Source organism: Setaria viridis, chromosome 4 (assembly GCF_005286985.2).
Source record: "Setaria viridis chromosome 4, Setaria_viridis_v4.0, whole genome shotgun sequence".
NCBI lineage: Eukaryota > Viridiplantae > Streptophyta > Magnoliopsida > Poales > Poaceae > Setaria > Setaria viridis.
This window is the reverse complement of record NC_048266.2, coordinates 2,535,968-2,556,413: the sequence shown is the minus strand read 5'-3', so window position 1 is coordinate 2,556,413 and position 20,446 is coordinate 2,535,968. Positions and strand designations below refer to the sequence as shown.

The window sequence follows — 20,446 nt, the reverse complement described above, 5'->3', positions numbered from 1 at the left end:
TAAGTGAGGCTGCCTTGTGCGTTGACCCGCACTGTTACTGTGAACAGTTCTTATCTCCATTTCGTATTAAACTCGCTTTACTAGGTTTTTGTTTACACCAACCTTGAGATAGGTAAGTTGGACTGAACTATATATCCCCTTAAGATTATAGAACACACATGAATTTTCGTTTTCGTTTTCTTTTGTTTCTTTTGTTTTTATTTTTCCTTCTCTTTTGAGAAGAGTAAGATTTTCTTTTTTCAAGGAAAAGAAGAGTAAGATTCAGTAACAGGAAAAGGGAGTATAGACATCCAATAATTCCACTAGCGTACTTGGTAGTCCATCAATCAATCTCTCAGTGGGAACTGGGAACACGTACATGCGTGCACGATGATTTCGCCCTTATTTACTTCACCCCAACTCCCAACTTTGACACTATGCAAAAAGAAGATTCCCCGTCACATTAAACTTGCGGTACATGCATGGAGTACTAAATGTAGATAAAATTAAAAACTAATTGCACAGTTTTGTTGTACTTTACGAGACGAATCTTTTGAGCCTAATTAGTCAATGTTTGGATAATAATTCACAAATACAATCGAAACGTTACAGTGTGCTACAGTGCCAGCACAGTAATTTGGCACCTCCCAATTTGACCAACTAAACAAGGCCTTCATCTTCCAGGGTAAACTGTGGATTGGCTCTCTGTCTCTGGAAACTTTTGCTGACAAGTACACACAGCAGATTGAATCATTCAGGATCCACTATGCCGAAACGTGGAAGAATTATTGATTTAATCGTGAATGTTGCATGGTGATGTTTTCTTGTTTTGACCGTTGACATGTGATGGCAAAGACTTGCCGTTTCCACGCACCACCTAGCTACAGGGGCTCATGCCGTTGTTCTGCTCCAGGCGAACCACAACTCAATTACTTGGACCGCCCCGCCCCAACCCAACCCACATGGCGAAACTCAGATTCTCGACCCGTTCTTGATATGTAACGAGATGATTCTTTATTTTTGTAAAACAAAATGATTTGATCTGTTATTTTGTCCAGCCGATTCCTATTGCGCTCTGGTTGTGTTGTACGCCGTTGGAGAAGAAGCCACTCAACAGAGCCCAGAGGAGAGACACGTCGCAGTGCAATTGGTTAATGGAAAAGGAGCTAAGAGTAAGCACGACCTTGACCCGGGCAGGCGGGCACTACCACCGGCCGGCTGGGAGCCCTCCATTCCTGGGTGGCACCGGGCGGCGACCCGGCCGCCATGGAACAGGGCCCGCTCGGGCATATGCCAATATGCCTTAGCCCACAAGGCAGAGGATGTGCACCACATCGTCGAGTGACGAGCGGGACGCGCGTTGGGTGCCGCTTTCCCTTTCTCTCAGCCATCTAGAAATCTGGAAACTGACCGGATAGGCACGAGCTTTCTTTGGGACCGCGCGCGTTTGCGTCTACGGCTTCTTATCCTGTTTTAACGCCCAAAGTGTGAGCGTAAGCAAGATCCCACGGAGCGCGACGCGAGCTTGCATGCAGCGGCGGCGGGTGGGCGGGCGGGAGCGCCGATCTAGCGAGGCAATTTTGCTGCCTGCGCGCCGGTGAGTTTCCGATAATTCCTTGTGTGCGGGCCATGATTGTGGTTCCATCGCAACATGCTCGTTCCTCAGGTGTCGCATTTGCTATGGACACCTGAACAATGATTTCTATGAGTGAGATCAAATTAGTTTCCACACAGTTTCTTGGTCCATTTTGTCACGTAGAAAGTATGCATTCACTGGCAAATTGCACGAGTAATGAAACGACTTATGGATGGATGGGAACACATGAATGAACAAAGAAAGAAATATAAGAAGAAAAATAGGAAATCAACAGTGGGATCGAGAAAGGAACGACGACAAGATCCATGAATAAGGAAACTAGTAATAATAGCAGGGTGTTGTTGGGCGATGACGAATCATATCCTAGACAGATGGTGTGGACGCATGCAGGCGGCAGCAGATATGATGATGATCAAGCTGTGGGCGCGGCGGCAGCGCCACCAGCGGCGGCGGCGGCACCACCGTCGGGACCACACGCCTGGTTGCACATCTTGGTGCAGGCGGGGTCCACCTTGCCGTTGGCGCACCGCTCGTAGCAGTCGTCGTAGCAGCCGTAGGCGGTGGCCGCGGGCAGGGACGCCGCCACCACCACGAGGGCGGCAAGGAGCATCGCCACCATCCTCGTGCTCTGCTGGCCGGCCATAGCTGCTGCTGCTGCTATCTTCTTCTTCCTTAACTTGTTGCGCGGTTGATTAGTTGTTTGTGATGGTGGTGGTGGAACTGAGACGCGCGCGCGTGCGTATATATAGCAAGGATTCGGACACCAGGGTGAGGACATGCGAGCTTCACGGGCTATGTGTGGTGGCAATGGCATGTTCGTCATCCGAGGGAGGTTTGAATTCTTTTCCAGCGCTATCTATATTTAGACAGAAATGCCCGGTCAGCTTTCATCCCGAGCGGTGCGGGGCGACCACATCAGCTGCTGCACCCGGCCGCTTCGGATCTCTCTATTTCCAACAACTTGTCACATCAGCTATGTTTAGCATGCAACAAGCAGACAACAGTGCTGTCCCGGATATATAGATGTTTACAAATTGTGGCAAAAAATCAGTTTGGGTTGCGAGCTTTTTAGAATTTGACATCCTGATCCAAAGTAATCTCACATATTATTATTGTGATACGAGTGTCAAATCATAAAGATAATCCTATTTTTCAGCTAGCTAGCCATCCTATTTTTAGCCTCATTTGTGTCACATTTGGTATTTCATGCAATACACTGAATCGTGATGCAACGGCCAAGATCTTGTCTTCTTTTCTCATTGGCTTCTACTTGTCACAACGCTCTCAAGCAAATTTATTTAACATGTGTTTGGTTTTAGAGCAAGTTCTATAAGTGAGATCAAATAACGAATTGAAATTTAGTGGGGCACGTGTCCTCGTTCGCCTCAACTTTCTGGTTAGTCGTACTTCTTGGGACTCACCTTTCTTCAACTATTTGTGTTACGCTTACACCTTAGTTAGTGTGCAACCAGATAACAATTAATTTTTTTTATCTAAGTCGTAGGTAAGAACCAGATACGCACCACAGTTACCTTTTAGGTTAGTACTATGTTGAGAAATCGGCACCTCGAACTTAACACCGACTTCCTAGAAGTGGCACCAAAGTAGCGTGCTACCACATTTTTTTAGACCCTTACCCACACTACTTCGAGAAGACCTTCGCACTGACACCAATGCGGGAGACCAACTCTCTACAAGGAAACTCAAACATTTATTCACTACTTAATTAGATACAAGACTCACTTGCACACTCTTTGTGTGATTATCCTACCATGACACCACTACACTATATAGCTACCTTGCAATCTGCTACTTGAGACCTCTTATGCCATGATATAGCTACGAGGAGGGGAGCACCTCTATTTATAGGTGCTCATGGACCTTGTGGTATTGCCATGTTGCAACTTCCACGCTCTTCTTTACAAATATCTAACTCTAGAACTTTCTCTCATCCCTATCTCACCATATAAATATCTTGTTCTAGAGTATTCATAAGTTGCCATGAAGCATGGCAACTCTAAGCTCTTGACATCTCCAAAGTCTTCTAGAACCTTCATACTTTGTCATGATCTTATCCTTATGCATGTCAAAGCCTCTTGTGATTTTCAAAACCTTCTAGAACGTTCCAAATATGCATCGTATATTTCAACATACTATATGTGGTGGGACTTAATTCAGAGGTTTGTCGTAGATTAGAAGATGATAGCCTAGAGCTGTGAGATGATGCAATCCTGTCGGTCAGGTAGTGTTGTAGTGGAATTATAAGGTTTGGCTTGGCAGCTGCCACGTCTCACTCTGTTCCTCATCCAACACGCCACGAGGAGCCCAGCTCCCTAGCTCCTCCCACGAGTAAGGATTTGTTTGGCAGGACTAACTCATTCAAAAATGGTTGACTTTGGTATCAATTGTGAAATAATTTTTTATGAAGTTAAAACTATTTTAGAAAATGTTTAGCAAAACAGGTTGTCAATAGCATTGTGGTAATTTTTAAGAATACTTTACTTATTGCTTGAGGAGGAAGGAGAGAAGCCAATGAAGCAACCTTTTCTATTCCTCATCTCTATTGTAAGCTGTTTTGGGACATAGGAAAATCGAGGGCCATTGGGTCTCCATTGCATTACGGTGAAAAAAAATCACAGAATTGAAAACAAACATCTCCAAAAAAAAAATGGCAGACTTAAAAAAAAGAGAGGTAGAGTAACAGGGCACACCTGTATCGATGCGTCGAGGACACCCTTGGGCCTTGGCGTACCAAACTTCACTAGAATTTTCTCATTGATAATTAACGTGCTGCCTCCTTTATTCCCTTAATAAATTGAGCCATGGACTTGATCATACTTGCTGTGCAGCTTCCCCGACAAACGGAAACGCTGTACGCTGCGCCATTCTTGCCTGTCCTGGCAAGCACTGCACGCCTGCACGCTCGATGGCCCTAGCTGAACACGACGACGACGCTGACTCCGTCCCAAACCATATTCGTTGCTTCACCTTTTCCATGATCATCCCCGCTGACTGCAGGCTTCAGGATCCTTGATGAATTACTGAGCAGACGCGCACCGATGGGATCACCAATCCAAGCGCTCCAGGGTTCTGGCACCTGATGGCTGTGAACTAGATGATCCTCGTAGGCTCCTGAGCTCGTGAGACCTGCCGGCCGTAACTGAGATGGCATGCTTTGGAGCGAGCAAGTAGCGAGGAGCCAGACGCCATGGGCACATCTTAGCTTGACGCTATGGTTGTGTCGGCGTGTGAGTATGTCGAACCTAGAGGCCATGCCATTGTGGGGATTATATAGTGTGCCGATCCCAGCTTCCGTTGAACAGGATCGGACATGCACGAGGGACAGGTACGGTGCATCGACCAAGCTGAATGAGCGGAAATTGAACGGTGGGAAGTTTCCGGGAGCATTCTTGAGGCCGTCGGGTGTAGTTTATTTTCCTTCAACGAAAATTCGCTGAACTTGCGCCGGAGCAATGGCGAATCATTCCACCACTGTTATGGAACTCTGAGAAGGCTTCGCTGCGTTGCTATCGGTCGGGATTAGGTGAGGGAATCCCTTATCTGCTGCGTTTAGGATAAGGTCCAGAGCTGATCTGATTCGCCGGACGGTTTGGTGGTTTGACGATTGACAAGCGCTCCCGTCGCCCGTCTCCGGCCGGCGCGCATTTGGATTGCCTTGGTGAACACGAAGATCAATGTGATAAAGGTTGGGGGAAGGGAGCGAATCCAGGTCAGCTAACGACCATCCGAAAAAGAAGAAGGTCGGCTGACGACCAAGGCATAAATGGAAAAGTACCCTTTCAGTCGCGGTTTATTGAATCCGTTTCTGGTTTGCAGGCAAAGTGATCAGGGATGGTGATTCAGCTGTAATTTGCTTACTGTACAGGGGCCTACTCCGGGATTCGTCAATCTTGGCTCTACCCTCGCTCCACCATTTGTAAATGGAGCCTTCATCTAGTTTGTTTAGGAAAATCAGGTTATTACAACACTGGCTCTTCCGACAATATAAAACACTGCCAGGATGGATCGATGGATAGACAAATAAGCAAAGACTCGAGTGCTGATTTCAGCGCGTGAATGGTCTGCGCTTTGCGTCCTTGCCTGGCTGTCCTCCACCCCACTGCAATCTCTTTCACTAAACCAAAATACCCCACCCCGCCAAGGTTGCGCACAGGCACGTCGAATAAGATAGTTCTGGGTCGGATTGACCATGAGGATTAGGATGGGGTGATTAGGCCAGAGGAATCTGACGCCAACTGATCTCGCTTGTCATTGGACAATTTCTTCATGAAGAAAAAAAAAGGAACTTTTTCATATCCTGCCTCGTGGATTTATATCCTCCACACACCACAAAGAACCAACGGGTTCCATCTAAGCAAAGGCCCCCTTTTTTCCCTTTTGGCTCGGGATTCATAATTCAGAGGGCCCCCATGCATCGGTAGTGCTTTGGATTCGGTCAGGATTTTCGTGGAGAACACCACCTTAAGGTACTCCCGTACTCCACATCAAAATAATCCACCAAAACATGCAACGAAAAATTCAATCGAAAATATGGGTAGATACACGATACAATGATGCATGTTCATGCAAAATTTGTTCAGCTTTTAATCGAAAATTTGTTCATGCAAAATAAGGAGAAACAAAAAAAGACTTTTCAGCTTTTAATCGGATTGGATGTACTGTTCGTTTGGAGCCACAACCCGCACCTATTCATCTGATTTTGTTTTTTTTCTCCTTGCACAAAATTTTGTTCAGCTTCAAATTTTGCATGAACATGCATCATTACATCGTGCATCTACTCATATTTTCGATTGAATTTTTCGTGCATGTTTTGGTGGATTATTTTGATGTGGAGTATGGGAGTATGGTGGAGCGCCTGAATGGTTCTCGATTTTTGTGTCTCAAAAATTGAAATGACTGATTTGTTATGAGAGTAAAATACTATTTGATGGTTGATAAGCTGGTTAAATAAGATAAAGCGAAGCGTGCAGCAAGTGTGCTCGAAATGAGCCTGGCCATGGGCCATGGGTTGGCCCCATGAGCCAGCCAATCATTGTCAGCCAGGAGCCTATAAGATCACCCATCTGACATTGGAGAGGCAAAGATTCATTAACAAGCCATCTCCTCTTCCTCCCTTGAGTCCAAAAAGGGAAGCCACTGCGCCAAAGCTCCGCCATGGCTTCCCCCACCACGCTTACCATTCTCCTCGGCTTCGCAGCCGTCTTCGTCTGCATCGAACCCCTCGAAACCGCCGCCAAGATCCAGTTCCAGACCTCGGCGAGTGCCTTCGCTCGGGCCGCGGCGAGCGCCTTGCTCCCGGCCGTGCTGGCCACCATCGGGCTCACTCTGCTGCTCCTGGTCGCGCACGTTCGCGCGCTCAGCCGCGCGAACCCGGCCGCAGCAGGCGCAGCCGAGCTGGACCGTCTCGCGAAGGCGACGCTCGCAGCAGCAACGACGGCGGCTCTGCTTGGCGGAGCTGTGATGGGTTTCGTCGCCGACTGATACCTCGGCGGCGCCGACGACGTCCGGTGCCTCAACAAATAGTAAGAATTGATCTCTTCACCCCACGGCCCTCCTGCAACCTGTAGTAGCCAAGACTGGTAGGCGTTCTAGTAGTCCTCCATGTTCTCTGCCCCGTTTACTAGCTCATCAGCGTCTGAGCTCAGGAGGGTCCAGCTATGTTTTCGAGATGTTGTACTGAATCTTCTGGTAGAGTTTTAGAGTATCAGGTAGCATTCAGAGGTGTATTTTCTGGACGGTTCACTTGTGATTCCCAGGTTCGAGAACTTTGTAAGGCAGCGAATGGGATCTCTTGATTTCAATAAAAATCAGGGCCAAAGTGCCTTTTGGTCCAAAAAAAATAAAGAAAAGATCTTGGATCTCGTCGTACCGAATTTGTCTTTTCAGTTCTGTTCTTGGCATACATATGCTGATTCGGATTTTCTCTCAATCAATCGAAAATACGCGTGATGCCTTTTGATTTCAATTCTTGCCTTCGCGTCATGGCTTGATTGCATTTTTTTTAGATAAAGGACTGGCTTACCGCATATAAGTTGATTTTATTCGTACCTTTTCTTCCTTTATCCTGGCACTTTCCTTTCCTTTTCAACACAGGGTATTTTCCACTTAGAGTTCTCTGTTATTTTTTCCTCTATGGGAATCTACGTATGCTATATTTGTCTCCCTATTAAAATCGAGCACTGTGGATAACTTCTGTGGCACTATTTAAATTGGTTGTTTGTAAGTTTTCAAGAAATAAAGTTCATATACCCCACGTTCTCGAAAAACCTTCATATGTGGGAGCTAGATTGAACTTTTCGTGAGACTGAGGTGCATACTCTCAAGCTCTCCTCCTGTTTTTAGTCATTTTCATCTTTTCCCTTTTTTTTTTCCAGTTTGTGGACAGGAACTCGTTTCTCTGAGAAGAACCGCAGTCAGATAGCAGGAAAAAGGAGAATATATACAAATAAAAAAAATTATCGCACTATAATAGCCAGGGCGACAAACGTTGGGCAAGCCACAGAGTTCATGACCGTACAGCGCAATAGTGTGAAAGCATCAGTTTGGGGCCCACAAAGCACAAGCTCGCGGCCAGGTTTGACCTGAGGGCTTGCGTCTGCGTGTTCCATTATTCTTCTCAACCATCAGCGGTTCATCACAGGAGAAGAGGCCCTGTTTAGTTGTCCACGGTAGCGTTTCGTTTGTATTTATGAATTATTGTTCAAATATTGACTAATTAGATTTAAAAGATTCGTCTCGCAAAGTACAACAAAACTGTGCAATTAGTTTTTGATTTCATCTACATTCAGTACTCCATGCATGTACCGCAAATTTGATGTGATGGAGAATCTTCTTTTTGCATAGTGCCAAAGTTGGAGAGTTGGTGATGAACTAAACAAGAGCTAAACAGACGCCGCCCCCGCACCCCCCCCCCCCCCCCGCTACGATTAGAAAGATTAGAAAGCTATAAAAGGGCACTCGTTCTCTCGGTTTGTCCGTTGCGCATCCAGAGTCAAGGTCAGATAGAGACGAGACGACGAATGGGCATGCACATCGCATACCTGCTAGCTGCTAAAGCCCATGTTGTGGATAGTAAATTTGCCCCGTTTTCGTCGTGCGACCCGATCAAAGCGAACAAGTGGGCATACGAAAACTTTCACCACCTGTGACTTTTGACCAACACTGATGGTGCGCCAGCACGTGCGGTAGGTCGTCGTCTGCCGCAGGCACTGCTCTCTGCAGCACGCCAGTACGCCACGAAAGGGTCCGCGCCGTCATCTCGCACTCCATCGGTCGCCGACGCCATTCCGAGAAGCGAGGATAGAGTCGGTCGCGCAAGCAAAATCGTCAAGGAACGAACCAACGCTCGGGTGGGTGCGGTACCGCGGCCTGCGGGGCGGGGCGGGCCTTGGTCTGTCATGTGCCGCGCTTTACGGCCCACGGCAAACAGCGATGCAGAAAGGCCGATAGATACGACAAATCTGGGCTTCACTTCCCCCTCATATTTGGGCCAGGATGGGCCTGACAGCCCGGATTTGTTAACGGGCCTCCAAATTCAACAACCGTGACTATGAAGAAAACGACTCGTTAAAACGTAGTATTTTGCTAAAAGAAAACAACTTACTAGAACTACCAAGTTGGTAGCAAAGGCTAAATTTGTTACACTACGATTTTTTTACTATATATAAATGCTATCTTTGTCCCTCTTATTTTATTTTCCCAACCTCTTGGCATAATTGCATAAGTCTATTACACTACCACAGGGAACGAGGTTCCACACGGCAAGACAGCCCAAAAACCGTCAGGAATAGGTTTCCTGACAGTTCCCCGGCAGGAACCCACCGACAGAGACAGCTACTTAGGAAAGACCTACAACCTATTCGGCTGGACTTATAAGCCAGCTGAAAAGCTGAAATGGCTGATTTGTTGTGAGAGAAAAATACTATTTGGTACCTGATAAGCCGGCTATTCCTATTCCTGACGGTTGTCCGACAGGAAACAATTCCCGTTGGTAGTTCCTGACGGGAGGAGTCGACCAGATCGAGCTACTGTTACAACAACTGACAGGAATTACCGTCAAGAATCATACACCGATAGGAATAAACATGTTTCCCCAGCAGCCTCCCGTCAGGATACAACTGATCAGTCAGGTTCCTGACGGTGTAGACCAACAGGGAAATCCTATGCATTTAATATATATTCACATCATCAATTTAATTCAAATGTCCCCACAACATTTGTCAATCAAGCCTTACGTGGTTACATCGGCTATTGTGCAAATCAACAATGAAGCCCCGTGTGCGTGTGCATGCCTAATCAGCATCACTTGCCTGTGGCAACATGAGAAAAACTCTTTGCCGAGGACACTTAGCTAAAGGAGTCGTAGGCTATAGTTCCAGCCACATTCCCACGTGAGAAGAACTCGAGTAGAGGTTTGGCGTCCCCAGCGAATGCGCAGATCAAACCAGAATGTTTTTTCCGAGCAAATGCGTACATCATAAACTAATAAACTAATGGAGGGAGTAGTTTCTAAAGTCTTAGTCACTGCTCCCTCGGTCCTATAAGTTATTCTAGAAATTAGGACAGATTAACAATAAGATAAAATGATATATGTTTTTACCCTTTTTATTAACTATGTTTGACGCATGCGTATGCACAGTAAAACAATTTGTTTTTGACAAATTCTAATCCTGAAATAACTTATTTTATTGGGACTGGATCTTTCTAAACCGTGCATGCCAACTGTGTAGTCTAATTTAGGCATCTAATCAACAACAACAAATTTTGCCAACCTCTCACCCCGCCGGTGTCTGCGCCGCTCAGTGCTATTCTGCCTACCCTTTATCCCATTCTTAAGAGCATTTCCAACAGCTTACCTTAACCGGATTGTTATACCTAAAGAGTGCAAGAATACCTAAAAACAACCAAAAAAATTTGCTCCAACAACATACCTATATGGATTGCTATTTTAGTCATAACCTAAATTCCTCTCTCCATGACCTAAATATACCAATCCAAACACTGATTGCTAAAACTTGGAATCTACAGCGGGAAACAACAATCACCACGTGCTGGACATTTCCCGCTCGAGCCGCCGCCGCGCCATCCCCGCTCCACCACCTTCCTTCACGTGTCCAGCTGCCGGCACCACCATGGAAAGGGCCTAGCTCCCTTCCAACTACCCCTATGCCACCCGCCGCCCGCTCCACTACGGCTTTGGCTAGTCCCTCCGCCAGAAACAGAAGAAGCCGCAACATCTAGGGCTCTCCACCTGTCCGTCGATGGCTGGCCACGGCATGCCCGTGGCCGGCTTCGGCTCTCCCGCAGCTCGCAGCTTTGTCCTGCGCCTGAGCTCGGAGGAGCGCCGCCCATCCTAACACGGTCGGAGATCGAGCTCCATCCATCACCGTGCCCCGGCCGGACCTCACCTCCCATCTCCCACTACCCTCCTCGTTGTGCGGCCCGCGCGCACGCCAGATGTGTGCCGCCCGTCCCGAAGCGGTCGGGCAAGGCGGAGGAGCGCGACCGGTGTCGATTCTCAGCGGCGAGACGCGTGAATTCGAGTGGAGGAGCGGGGCCACCGCCGACTTAAGCGGAGGGCAGTGGAGGAGCAGCAGCGCAAGGAGAGCAGCAGGATGAAGGAGGGGGGAGGAGAAGAGAGGTTGGGGAAGAAGATGAGTCAATTTTGCAGATCGGTCCTAGAAAAAAGATTATGTTTACATTTTAGTCCCTGAAGGAAATATAAATATCCAATTTTAGGTATGCTGTTGAAGAGAAGCACAAAATTATTACCTAAATCTTCTCTCTCCGATACCTAAAACAAGTTTTAGGTATCACCCCCACTATCCACCCTTGGCATTGGCTGTCCTCTGCTGTTCAATCGGTGGCGCCCTCACCTCCCGTCCCCAGCCCTCTAACCTTCCCTCAACTTTCAAACCTCAAACTCTGAACTCCGCTGTATTTGCTTACAACGCTTCAATGACATCACCACAAAGCAGTGGCGGAGCGGGGAACTCAATTTTTACCTTGCTAGGGGTGCCAATAATATTAAAATTTAATCAAGATTTGAATTTTTAGTGGAAATTTGCATGACTTAGCGGAGCGCACAATCGTGGATCTCAAATTCACGGTCCCGATGGTCAGGCCAAGCTAAGTTCAATATACAGGGCACAATAATAAGGGCAAAGGTAGCTAGACCCACATAGTTATAGTTACCATAATAAGGAATAAACAGTACGCTAGAAAAAGATTGCAATAAAGATATTGTTCAGTAAAAACGTACCAGGCAGATATACCCGGTGGGCCTGTCAGGCTGCCATCCTTGTAGACATGGCACGTTAGCACCTCTTCGTCACTTCGGCACATAACTCACTCAACCATTGTCCAGGTCCAACAGCAACCCGAGTTCCCGACATCCTTTTTGCTCCTCCGTTAATCCCAGACATATACATAGAAGTATGCAACACTGCCGAGGCACGCGCTGCACCGTACCCCTGTGCTTATCTTCATCCTGATCTGTTCCTCCCTGAACGATGGCAGATCCTTCCTGTTCCTGATAACGTGAGTACCTGTAACCGTGTTCCATTCAATCCATCCATAATCTCCGCTGCAGATCTTTGCTCCGTACACTTGATCGCTGATCCTTCCTCCAATCCTCCTGGTCCCCAACGCCTAACCAAACCATGCGGAAGTGCAGATCGCAAAGCAGCTAGCGCCTAGCTAGATGCTGTCCCTGGCTCACCAGCTCGCTTCATCTCAACTCCGGTGATCACAAGCCTAGCAGAAAGACTGCAACCTGAGTCCTGGACATACTGCAGGTCTTGCGATGGACAACGGAGAATGCCATCGCTGCTCGATGCAAAGAAGCAAGTGTATTGGGAGGCTACAGATGTGTGTAACCATACACACAGAGACACATATATAGCGCGGCGTCCACAATATAATGGTCCACGGAATGACGCGGCTCGTGTAGAACGGAGCAGGCGTGCCTTGGAATGCGGCAAGATCGTGGAACGATAACATAGGTAATTTGGTTGCCCACCTCGCCAAGTTTCCACGATTCCCTCCGTTGGTCCAACATTTCGGCGAGGCCTGTTTCAATTTTCTCCGTGACAATGTTTTCGCGGGAAAAAAGAAACACCGCTCGTACCCCTCCGCGACCGCCGTCGCCAGCCCAAAGCCCCCGCGCGAAGTTCATCCCTGGCCGTCGCCACCGCCCGACGGCGAGCGGCGGCGGCGGCGCCAAAGCCGGCGCTCGCTGGGACCCACGCTCTGCCTCCTCCTTGTCTTGCCTCCTCCCTCTCCCAATCTCTTCTCAGTTTACAAGATGCAAATCAGCTAGGCAACGTCAAGCACTCTCCGTGCGGTCCTCCATGGCCGGATCCCGCCTCAGGGCCTCCGGATCTGACCGTCAACAGCGTAGGCGGGGCTGTCGTGTCTTCAGCCCTCTTTGGCACGGCTTATTTCAGCTTTGGCTTCATCTATTTCACGCAAATCGAGACACTGTAGCGTGAAGCCGTTTTGTAAGCTGGGACTAAAATAAGCTCGAAGCCAGGTGAAGCCAGTTTTTTTGGCTCACCGGCTTTGGCTTCACCGGTGAAGTCGTTTTAGGATGAGCCGTGCCAAAGGCCTCTTCATCTCAGCGCAGGCGGGGCCTCCGGTGACCATTAAAAAAGACGATGTTTTCGCGGAAACTGCGAGCAAGATATTGAATGATGCTTTGCGTGTTTGTACCTATCGGGTAGCAGGCAAAGTAGCATGCTTGCGATGCTGTTACCCCGTTTCATACGAACATATTTCTCTCTTCCTTTCCGACGCAACTGGCAAGTGCCAACCACTCGACGATTTCATCCCTGCCGTCCGACCATCCATGGGAGAGATTTCTACTATGAAATGGATGTTTTCTGAAACTCGCTGCCCTCCATTGTTGACTATGACATACCCACCGTCCACACAAATCTACTCCTTCCATTCCAAATTATATTTCATTCTAATTTTTTTTTGGAGAGTCAAACATTTCAAAAAAAATGAACTTCTCCAGTAGTGAATTTTTATTGCAAACAGTTCCTTTATCTGCAAACATAAAACAGGGAATAGAGATTCTAATACAATTTGTGGAATAATTTATACCGTGTTTATAGGATACCTGCATCTGGTTGCTTTGGATAAGATTCTAATGCACTAAATCGGACTACTGATTTCCTAATCCATCCCATGGTATATAGATGACAAAACGAGTAGTTTAGCACCTTTTCCAGCTTAGGAATTTGCTGTGCTTCTTTCAGTTGAGGAATCTGTTGTTTTTCTCTTGCATGTTTATCGATTATAGAATTGAATTGAACCGAACGGTACAGGATAAACTCATCCAGATTCCAAGAAATTCTCATACAATCCTGAATCATCCTGTGCGGCAAAATTCAACAAACAAACCCATACAGGACCAAGTCGCGCGAATTTTTTCACCACCCGCCTCACCTCCAACACCTAACCCTGAACATGATCTTGTACCGTCCTATATCATCCTATTCAAGCAACCAAACAAAATCATGTACCATCTCATTCAGACAATCAAACATCCAACTTGTATCATATCGTTCAGAATCATCCTATCTAGGTGAACCATCCTATACATCCCATACATGTTCCACTTGATTCACTAAGAAGTGCGTGCAGATAAGGGAGCCCGGGAGACATTCTTCTGCATCATCAAAAATTGTCACCTCACCTCTGAAGTTGTGCGTAGTAGGTCGTAGCAGCATCCCTAGAGGTGCTGAGGGTGCAAGGTGAAGAGGGAACTAATCGTGTGAATGATTCTGCGCGTGTAGACATACATGATGCATGATTCGTCACTCTCTGTCTCGTTGGGCTTTTTTTAGTGGTTCATTAGTTCCATCGCGTCGCGCGCGCCACCCTTATTTTTTCCGGCAACTCTCGCCATCTAGGGACGTCATCACGACCATGATGTCTGATTGATCGCTTGCGCACTAATGGCAATTCCCACAGGCGACGTCGCCCAGAATTTTCCTCCCGCCGCGCTGACCTGGAACGCGCCGGTCAAACCCAACGGAACAGCCCTGCCGATGATAAACAAAAGGTTCTCCGTGCGAGTTGCGACGGAGCGCTTCGCGAAGATGACGGTGGTCGGTGGCGGTGGCTCTGGCCGCCATGTTCTTCGTCACGGCAAGCCTCCTCGCCGCCCCCGCCGTCGCCGTTTTCTGCTCCGCCTGGCGGGGCACGCTGTCGGCCGAGTCCTGGAGCGGCTGTGGCGTTGCCTGCTACGCCCACGCGCCCCAATTCTGTTGACCTGGTCCTCCGTCAACGTATGCCCGGTCCTCCGTTACAGTTTACTGCAGGTGATACTAGTACTGTACTGCAGCTGCTCTTGTTTACTGCCAATTCCGAGCTGTAATTCTTCTGCCACGTACCTTCTTCCTGTATTCTGCCTGCGAATCTGCTTATTGTTTATCTGTCTGAAGTGTTGACTGGTCTGCTAGGATCATTTTGCGATGACTTCTGAATTGGGCGCCTCAATTTTATTTAATAAAAAAAATGAACTTCTCCAGTAGTGAATTTTTATTGCAAACGGTTCTTTTATCTGCAAACATAAAACAGGGAATAGAGATTCTAACAGCTAGGACTTTTCGTCCAGCCTCGAGAACTTGAAGCGTTGCTCCTGCCGCAGCTCAGCCTTTTAGAAATATAATTCTAGCCCAGTTCCCCAAAAAAACGCAGTAATGTTGTATGTGATGCTGAGTGCGGTATGCATATAGTCTTCCCTGTAATCGAAACATACTTGTGCTTTTTCAATGGCTACAGGCTAATGCCGATCAAACAATTGGGAAAACGAATAGGGGCAAGGGGAAAAGTGGGCCCTACCTTTCATTTCTTCTTTCATTTCTTCTCGATTCTGAATTGAGTGGGTGTTTGATACGAGTACTAAACTTTAACAAAACTTTAACAGTGTCACATCGAATATTAGTTTTTAACAATGTCACATCGAATATTTTAATAGGATATTTTAACAGTGTCACATCGGATGTTCGGATACTAATTAGAAGAGCTAAACATGAGTTAATTATAAAACTAATTGCAGATCCCTGTGCTAATTCGCGAGATGAATCTATTAAGCCTAATTAATCCATCATTAGCAAATGGTTGCTGTAGCACCACATTGTCAAATCATGGACTAATTAGGCTTAATAGATTCGTCTCGCGAATTACACTCCATCTATGCAATTAGTTTTGTAATTAGCCTATGTTTAATACTCCTAATTAGGATCCAAACATTCGATGTGACGGGTGTTATTTAACACCCTGAAACCAAACGAGCCCTAAGCTTAACTAAATATTCCAAGACTGCAACTGTTTAGGCCTTGTAACTACATGGATTGGGTTTCATAGGATTCTTGTAGGATCTGTACTGGCTCCTGCACAGTTTTGATGAAATTCCAACATTATAAAACAGCTAACCAGTGTTCTTTTCTTACAGTGTAAATTTGGGGGGGGCCTTTTCAGCTCTTAGGAAAACTCCTTGATTCTTTCTCTACGTGCGTAAAAATATGATCAAGTACTAGTACCGTGCATTTTATTTACCGAGAAAATTCAGAGCTACATTACCAACGGCAGTATTGAAGCAACTGATGAAAATGTTATTCTCTCACGGTCTCATTGGCATCTCACGCTGCGGCAGGGTGGTCCTTGAAGAAGCCGTGCAGAAGCTCGTTGACCTGCTCCGGGAGCTGCTCCTGCACGAAGTGGCTCCCCTCCGGGATGTAGGTGATCCTCAGGTCCGGCGCGAACTTCTCCATCATGCCGCTCTTCATCGCAGCCTCGAACTCCGGGAACTTGGGGCAGTAGTCCTTCTCCCCCATCACCATGAGCACCGGGACCTGGAACTTGGCGTCCATCCTGTTCGGTATCTTGTGGATAGCCCTGCCCAATCCATGGAAGAAGCGACAAGCTCGATGAACACACACTGGCGCAGCTGCCTGCCTGACTGACTACATGCCCTCGCATTTCAGACTCTGCCGTGGTGACTGTTAGTCTGTTAGTCCTACCTGTATGGCATCTTCAGAGGGTAGCGGAAGCCGGATTTCTCGTAGAGCTCGGCGTAGGCGTCGAGGTCCTCCTCGGTGAACCACTCCGGGAGGGGCGTGGAGAGGTCGGCGAGGTCCATGATCTCCTGCCCTTCCTTGGCCACCGGGATTTCGGCGCGGGCGAAGAGCACGTAGATGGTGCGCACCACGCGCCGCACGTCGTACCGGCCAAAGTCGGCCTCCGCCCTGCCAGGCTCCTGCAGAACACAAAAAGTCTCACGAGCAATGATCTGAACACAGAACACCGGTTGCAGAGCAGCGGTTTTGATGAGAAATTGAGAAGAGAGGAGCTGAATGTTCTAAATTCAGAATGCATGATGGATGCGGTCAGTGGCAACGTACGCGCCAGCGCTTGATGTAGAAGCCTTCGGGCATGGTGTCGAAGGAAATGGGGCCGGGGCTGAAGGGGATGCCCAGGGACACGACGCCACGGGTGCGGCCAGGGTGCCGCAGCGCGAACTCGTACGCCGGCGCCGCGCCGAAATCGCTGCCCACCAAGAACGCCTGCACGCGCGGCCGGGAACACGCTTTAATTTGTTGGATTGGATGCTCCTTGGATCGGTTTGATGTGCGATTGCTTAACTAGTAGTTACCTTTGGGACGTGGAGGGCGTCGAGGATGGCGAGCACGTCGGCGGCGAGGTCGTCCCAGGAGGCCTCCTCGTGCTCCGGTGGCTGGTCCGAGAGCCCGTACCCGCGGCAGTCCGGCGCGACGGCGCGGTACCCGGCGGCGGCCACGGCGCGCATCTGGTGGCGCCAGGAGTACCATATCTCCGGGAAGCCGTGCAGGAACACCACCGTCCCCAGCTTGTCTGCAATGAACGAAGAAACCAATAAGAACAAATCACAGTCGTGAACTCATGATCGGTGAATCGATCACGGCCGGCCAGGGGCCAGCAATGCTTGGGCCAAAGACTCACCTTTGCCTAGTTGGGCGACGTGGAGGTTAAGCCCGCGGATGGGGAGGTGGGTGTGCTCGATCTCATACGCCATTGCTGCTCCGAGGTTGCACCGCTACTGAAGAACGTTGTAGAGTGTGATACGGAGACTGTGCGAGTGAGAGTGAGAAACGCCTGCTTGATGCAGGATGGAACTCGCCTGGATCTTGGCCCAGCCATGCCCCGTGTGGCGGACGGCCGGACGCGTGCGAGGCCGCCGTGCACACACGGGACACGGGACACGGCACCTGCATGCACGGATGCGAGCTGCCACGCACGCAGGGGGGTGGTGTCCTGGGAGCTGATAGGTGGCAGTAGTGGCGGCCGCCAAATTTCTTTGACGCTTTCTGTTGCCTGAATCTGGCCAGGTAAGGGGAATGTCTAGAGGTGCATCCTCAAAAAATTGTCACCTCACCTCTGAAGTTGTGCGTAGTAGGTCGTAGCAGCATCCCTAGAGGTGCTGAGGATGCAAGGTGAAGAGGGAACTAATCTTGTGAATGATTCTGCGCATGTAGACATACATGATGCATGATTCGTCACTCTCTGTCTCGTTGGGCTTTATTTAGTGGTTCATGAGTTCCATCGCGTCGCGCGCGCCACCCTTATTTTTTCCGGCAACTAACTCTCGCCATCTAGGGACGTCATCAAGACCATGATGCCTGATTGATCGCTTGCGCACTAACGGCAATTCCCACAGGCGACGTCGCCGAGAATTTGCCTCCCGCCGCGCTGACCCCACCATCGTTGTTGCCCTGGAACGCGCCGGTCAAACCCAACGGAACAGCCCTGCCGATGATAAACAAAAGGTTCTCCGTGCGAGTTGCGACGGAGCGCTTCGCGAAGATGACGGTGGCGGTGGCTCTGGCCGCCATGTTCTTCGTCACGGCAAGCCTCCTCGCCGCCCCCGCAGGTCGCCGTTTCCTGCTCCGCCTGACGGGGCACGCCGGCGGCCGAGTTCTGGAGCGGCTGCGGCGTTGCCTGCTACGCCCACGCACCCCAATTCTGTTGACCTGGTCCTCCGTCCACGTATGCCCGGTCCTCCGTTACAGTTTTACTACCTTCGAGGATAGATCCCTACAGGTGATACTAGTACTGTACTGCAGCTGCTCTTGTTTACTGCCAATTCCGAGCTGTAATTCTTCTGCCACGTACCTTCTTCCCTGTATTCTGCCTGCGAATCTGCTTATTGTTTATCTGTCTGAAGTGTTGAATGGTCTGCTAGGATCATTTTGCGATGACTTCTGAATTGGGCGCCTCAATTTTATTTTATAAAAAAAAATGAACTTCTCCAGTAGTGAATTTTTATTGCAAACAGTTCTTTTATCTGCAAACATAAAACAGGGAATAGAGATTCTAATACTATTTGTGGAATAATTTATACCGTGTTTATAGGATACCTGCATCTGGTTGCTTTGGATAAGATTCTCATGCACTAAATCGGACTACTGATTTCCTAATCCATCCCATGGTATATAGATGACAAAACGAGTAGTTTAGCACCTTTTCCAGCTTAGGAATTTGTTGTGCTTCTTTCAGTTGAGGAATCTGTTGTTTTTCTCTTGCAAGTTTATCGATTATAGAAACCAGCCCAGATGGCTTAGCCTGTTTTCGACGGAGTACTTTCACTTCCCTAAAAAACGTAGTAGCGATGTGTGTGAGACGGTGTTCAGTGTGGTGCGCAAGGGAGTCTTCCTTGAATCGAAACAAAAAGGAATAACTGTGTTTTTTTCGTGGGGGCTAAAGCCTAAAGACTATACCGACCTCGGTCGAGAAAAAAAATAGGGGAAAAGCTTAACCAAATCCCACCAGAGTAATCCAAGACTGGAAGATGTACAAAGCTTAGCTGAATCTCACTTGGGTGCAGGTTGGATGTCAACTTAGGGGGTGTTTGGATCTTTAGTCCGGACTAAAATTCATGTCACATCGAATATTCGGAGGCTAATTATGATGATTAAACATGAGCTAATTATAAAACTAATTACACAGATGGATGCTAATTCACGAAACGAATCTATTAATCCTAATTAATTCATTATTAGCACATGTTTACTGTAGCATCACACTGTCAAATCATGGACTAATTAGGCTTAATAGATTCGTCTCCCAAATTAGTCTCCATCCGTGCAATTAGTTTTGTAATTAGCTCTATATTTAATACTTCTAATTAATATCTAAATATTCGTTAGGAGGGACACTATTTTTAGCCCAGTTGACGTTGTCCCTTTTGACCAGCAGCAGCCTGATAATCTGGAAAGACATCTCCAGTTCTCCACACTTGCAAGACGGTAGCTATCACATGTCAACGTCAAGTACACCCGGTGGGTCCTTTCCTTTGACATCTGCATGCGCTGCATGTTGCTTTCGGGCCAGTACACGACGCAAGTGGAGTGATCCGTTCCGGATTCCACCAGTAAAAGCTTTTCTTTTCCCACTATTTCGAAGTCCCTTTTTGTTTTGTTCTCCAACTAACAGAATAAATATGCCCTAAATATACTGTCTGCCTTTTCTTGGACACCGAATTCTTGGGCACTGGTCATGAATTCATGATACAGAATACAGATTGGCAGACACGTATTTGCATCGCAGTCCAACCTTCCTGGCGTGTCCTATTTGGGCAGAGTACAAGCAGTTAGCACGAGGCGTGCAGTGATCAACCGTGCACGAAATCACGAGGTGGGCAACGGCGAGTCCCTGACGGAAAGCCCGCACGTCACCGGAAGCAGTTTGTTGAGAGAAACTTCGTGACGCGCTTACGAGTTACGAGCGAGGCAGGTGGCCGCGCGCCGGGGGGGAGGCCGCTCCCGGGCGCCGTCGCTCGCCGGGGAGGCCGCTCCCCGC

General features: G+C 48.2%; 1 protein-coding gene and 1 long non-coding RNA gene across 2 annotated transcripts; one reads left to right on the top strand and one right to left on the bottom strand.

Annotated features, from left to right (window-relative positions):
* The first annotated feature begins 6,981 nt into the window (after window positions 1-6,981).
* LOC117852711 (uncharacterized) lies at window positions 6,982-8,437 on the top strand. The gene is made up of 2 exons (XR_004639903.2): window positions 6,982-7,119; window positions 7,972-8,437. It is a non-coding gene; the product is annotated as an uncharacterized lncRNA (long non-coding RNA).
* Window positions 8,438-16,133: 7,696 nt separating this feature from the next.
* LOC117853271 (epoxide hydrolase 1) lies at window positions 16,134-18,124 on the bottom strand. Its single transcript, XM_034735657.2, has 5 exons — window positions 17,591-18,124; window positions 17,265-17,482; window positions 17,014-17,175; window positions 16,633-16,868; window positions 16,134-16,507 (listed from the first exon to the last, which is right to left on the bottom strand). The coding sequence occupies exons 1-5, from the start codon at window positions 17,661-17,663 to the stop codon at window positions 16,252-16,254; spliced, it is 945 nt and encodes a 314-aa protein (XP_034591548.1). The 5' UTR covers window positions 17,664-18,124; the 3' UTR covers window positions 16,134-16,251.
* Window positions 18,125-20,446: the final 2,322 nt, after the last annotated feature.

Excerpts from the sequence above, each read along its gene's own strand:
- LOC117853271 (XM_034735657.2), bottom strand. The coding sequence starts at position 17,663 with ATGGCGTATGAGATCGAGCACACCCACCTCCCCATCCGCGGGCTTAAC. Across the intron at positions 17,176-17,264 it reads ACGCCCTCCACGTCCCAAAG|GCGTTCTTGGTGGGCAGCGA; the intron begins GTAACTACTAGT and ends CCGCGCGTGCAG. Across the intron at positions 16,508-16,632 it reads CCTCTGAAGATGCCATACAG|GGCTATCCACAAGATACCGA; the intron begins GTAGGACTAACA and ends TGGATTGGGCAG.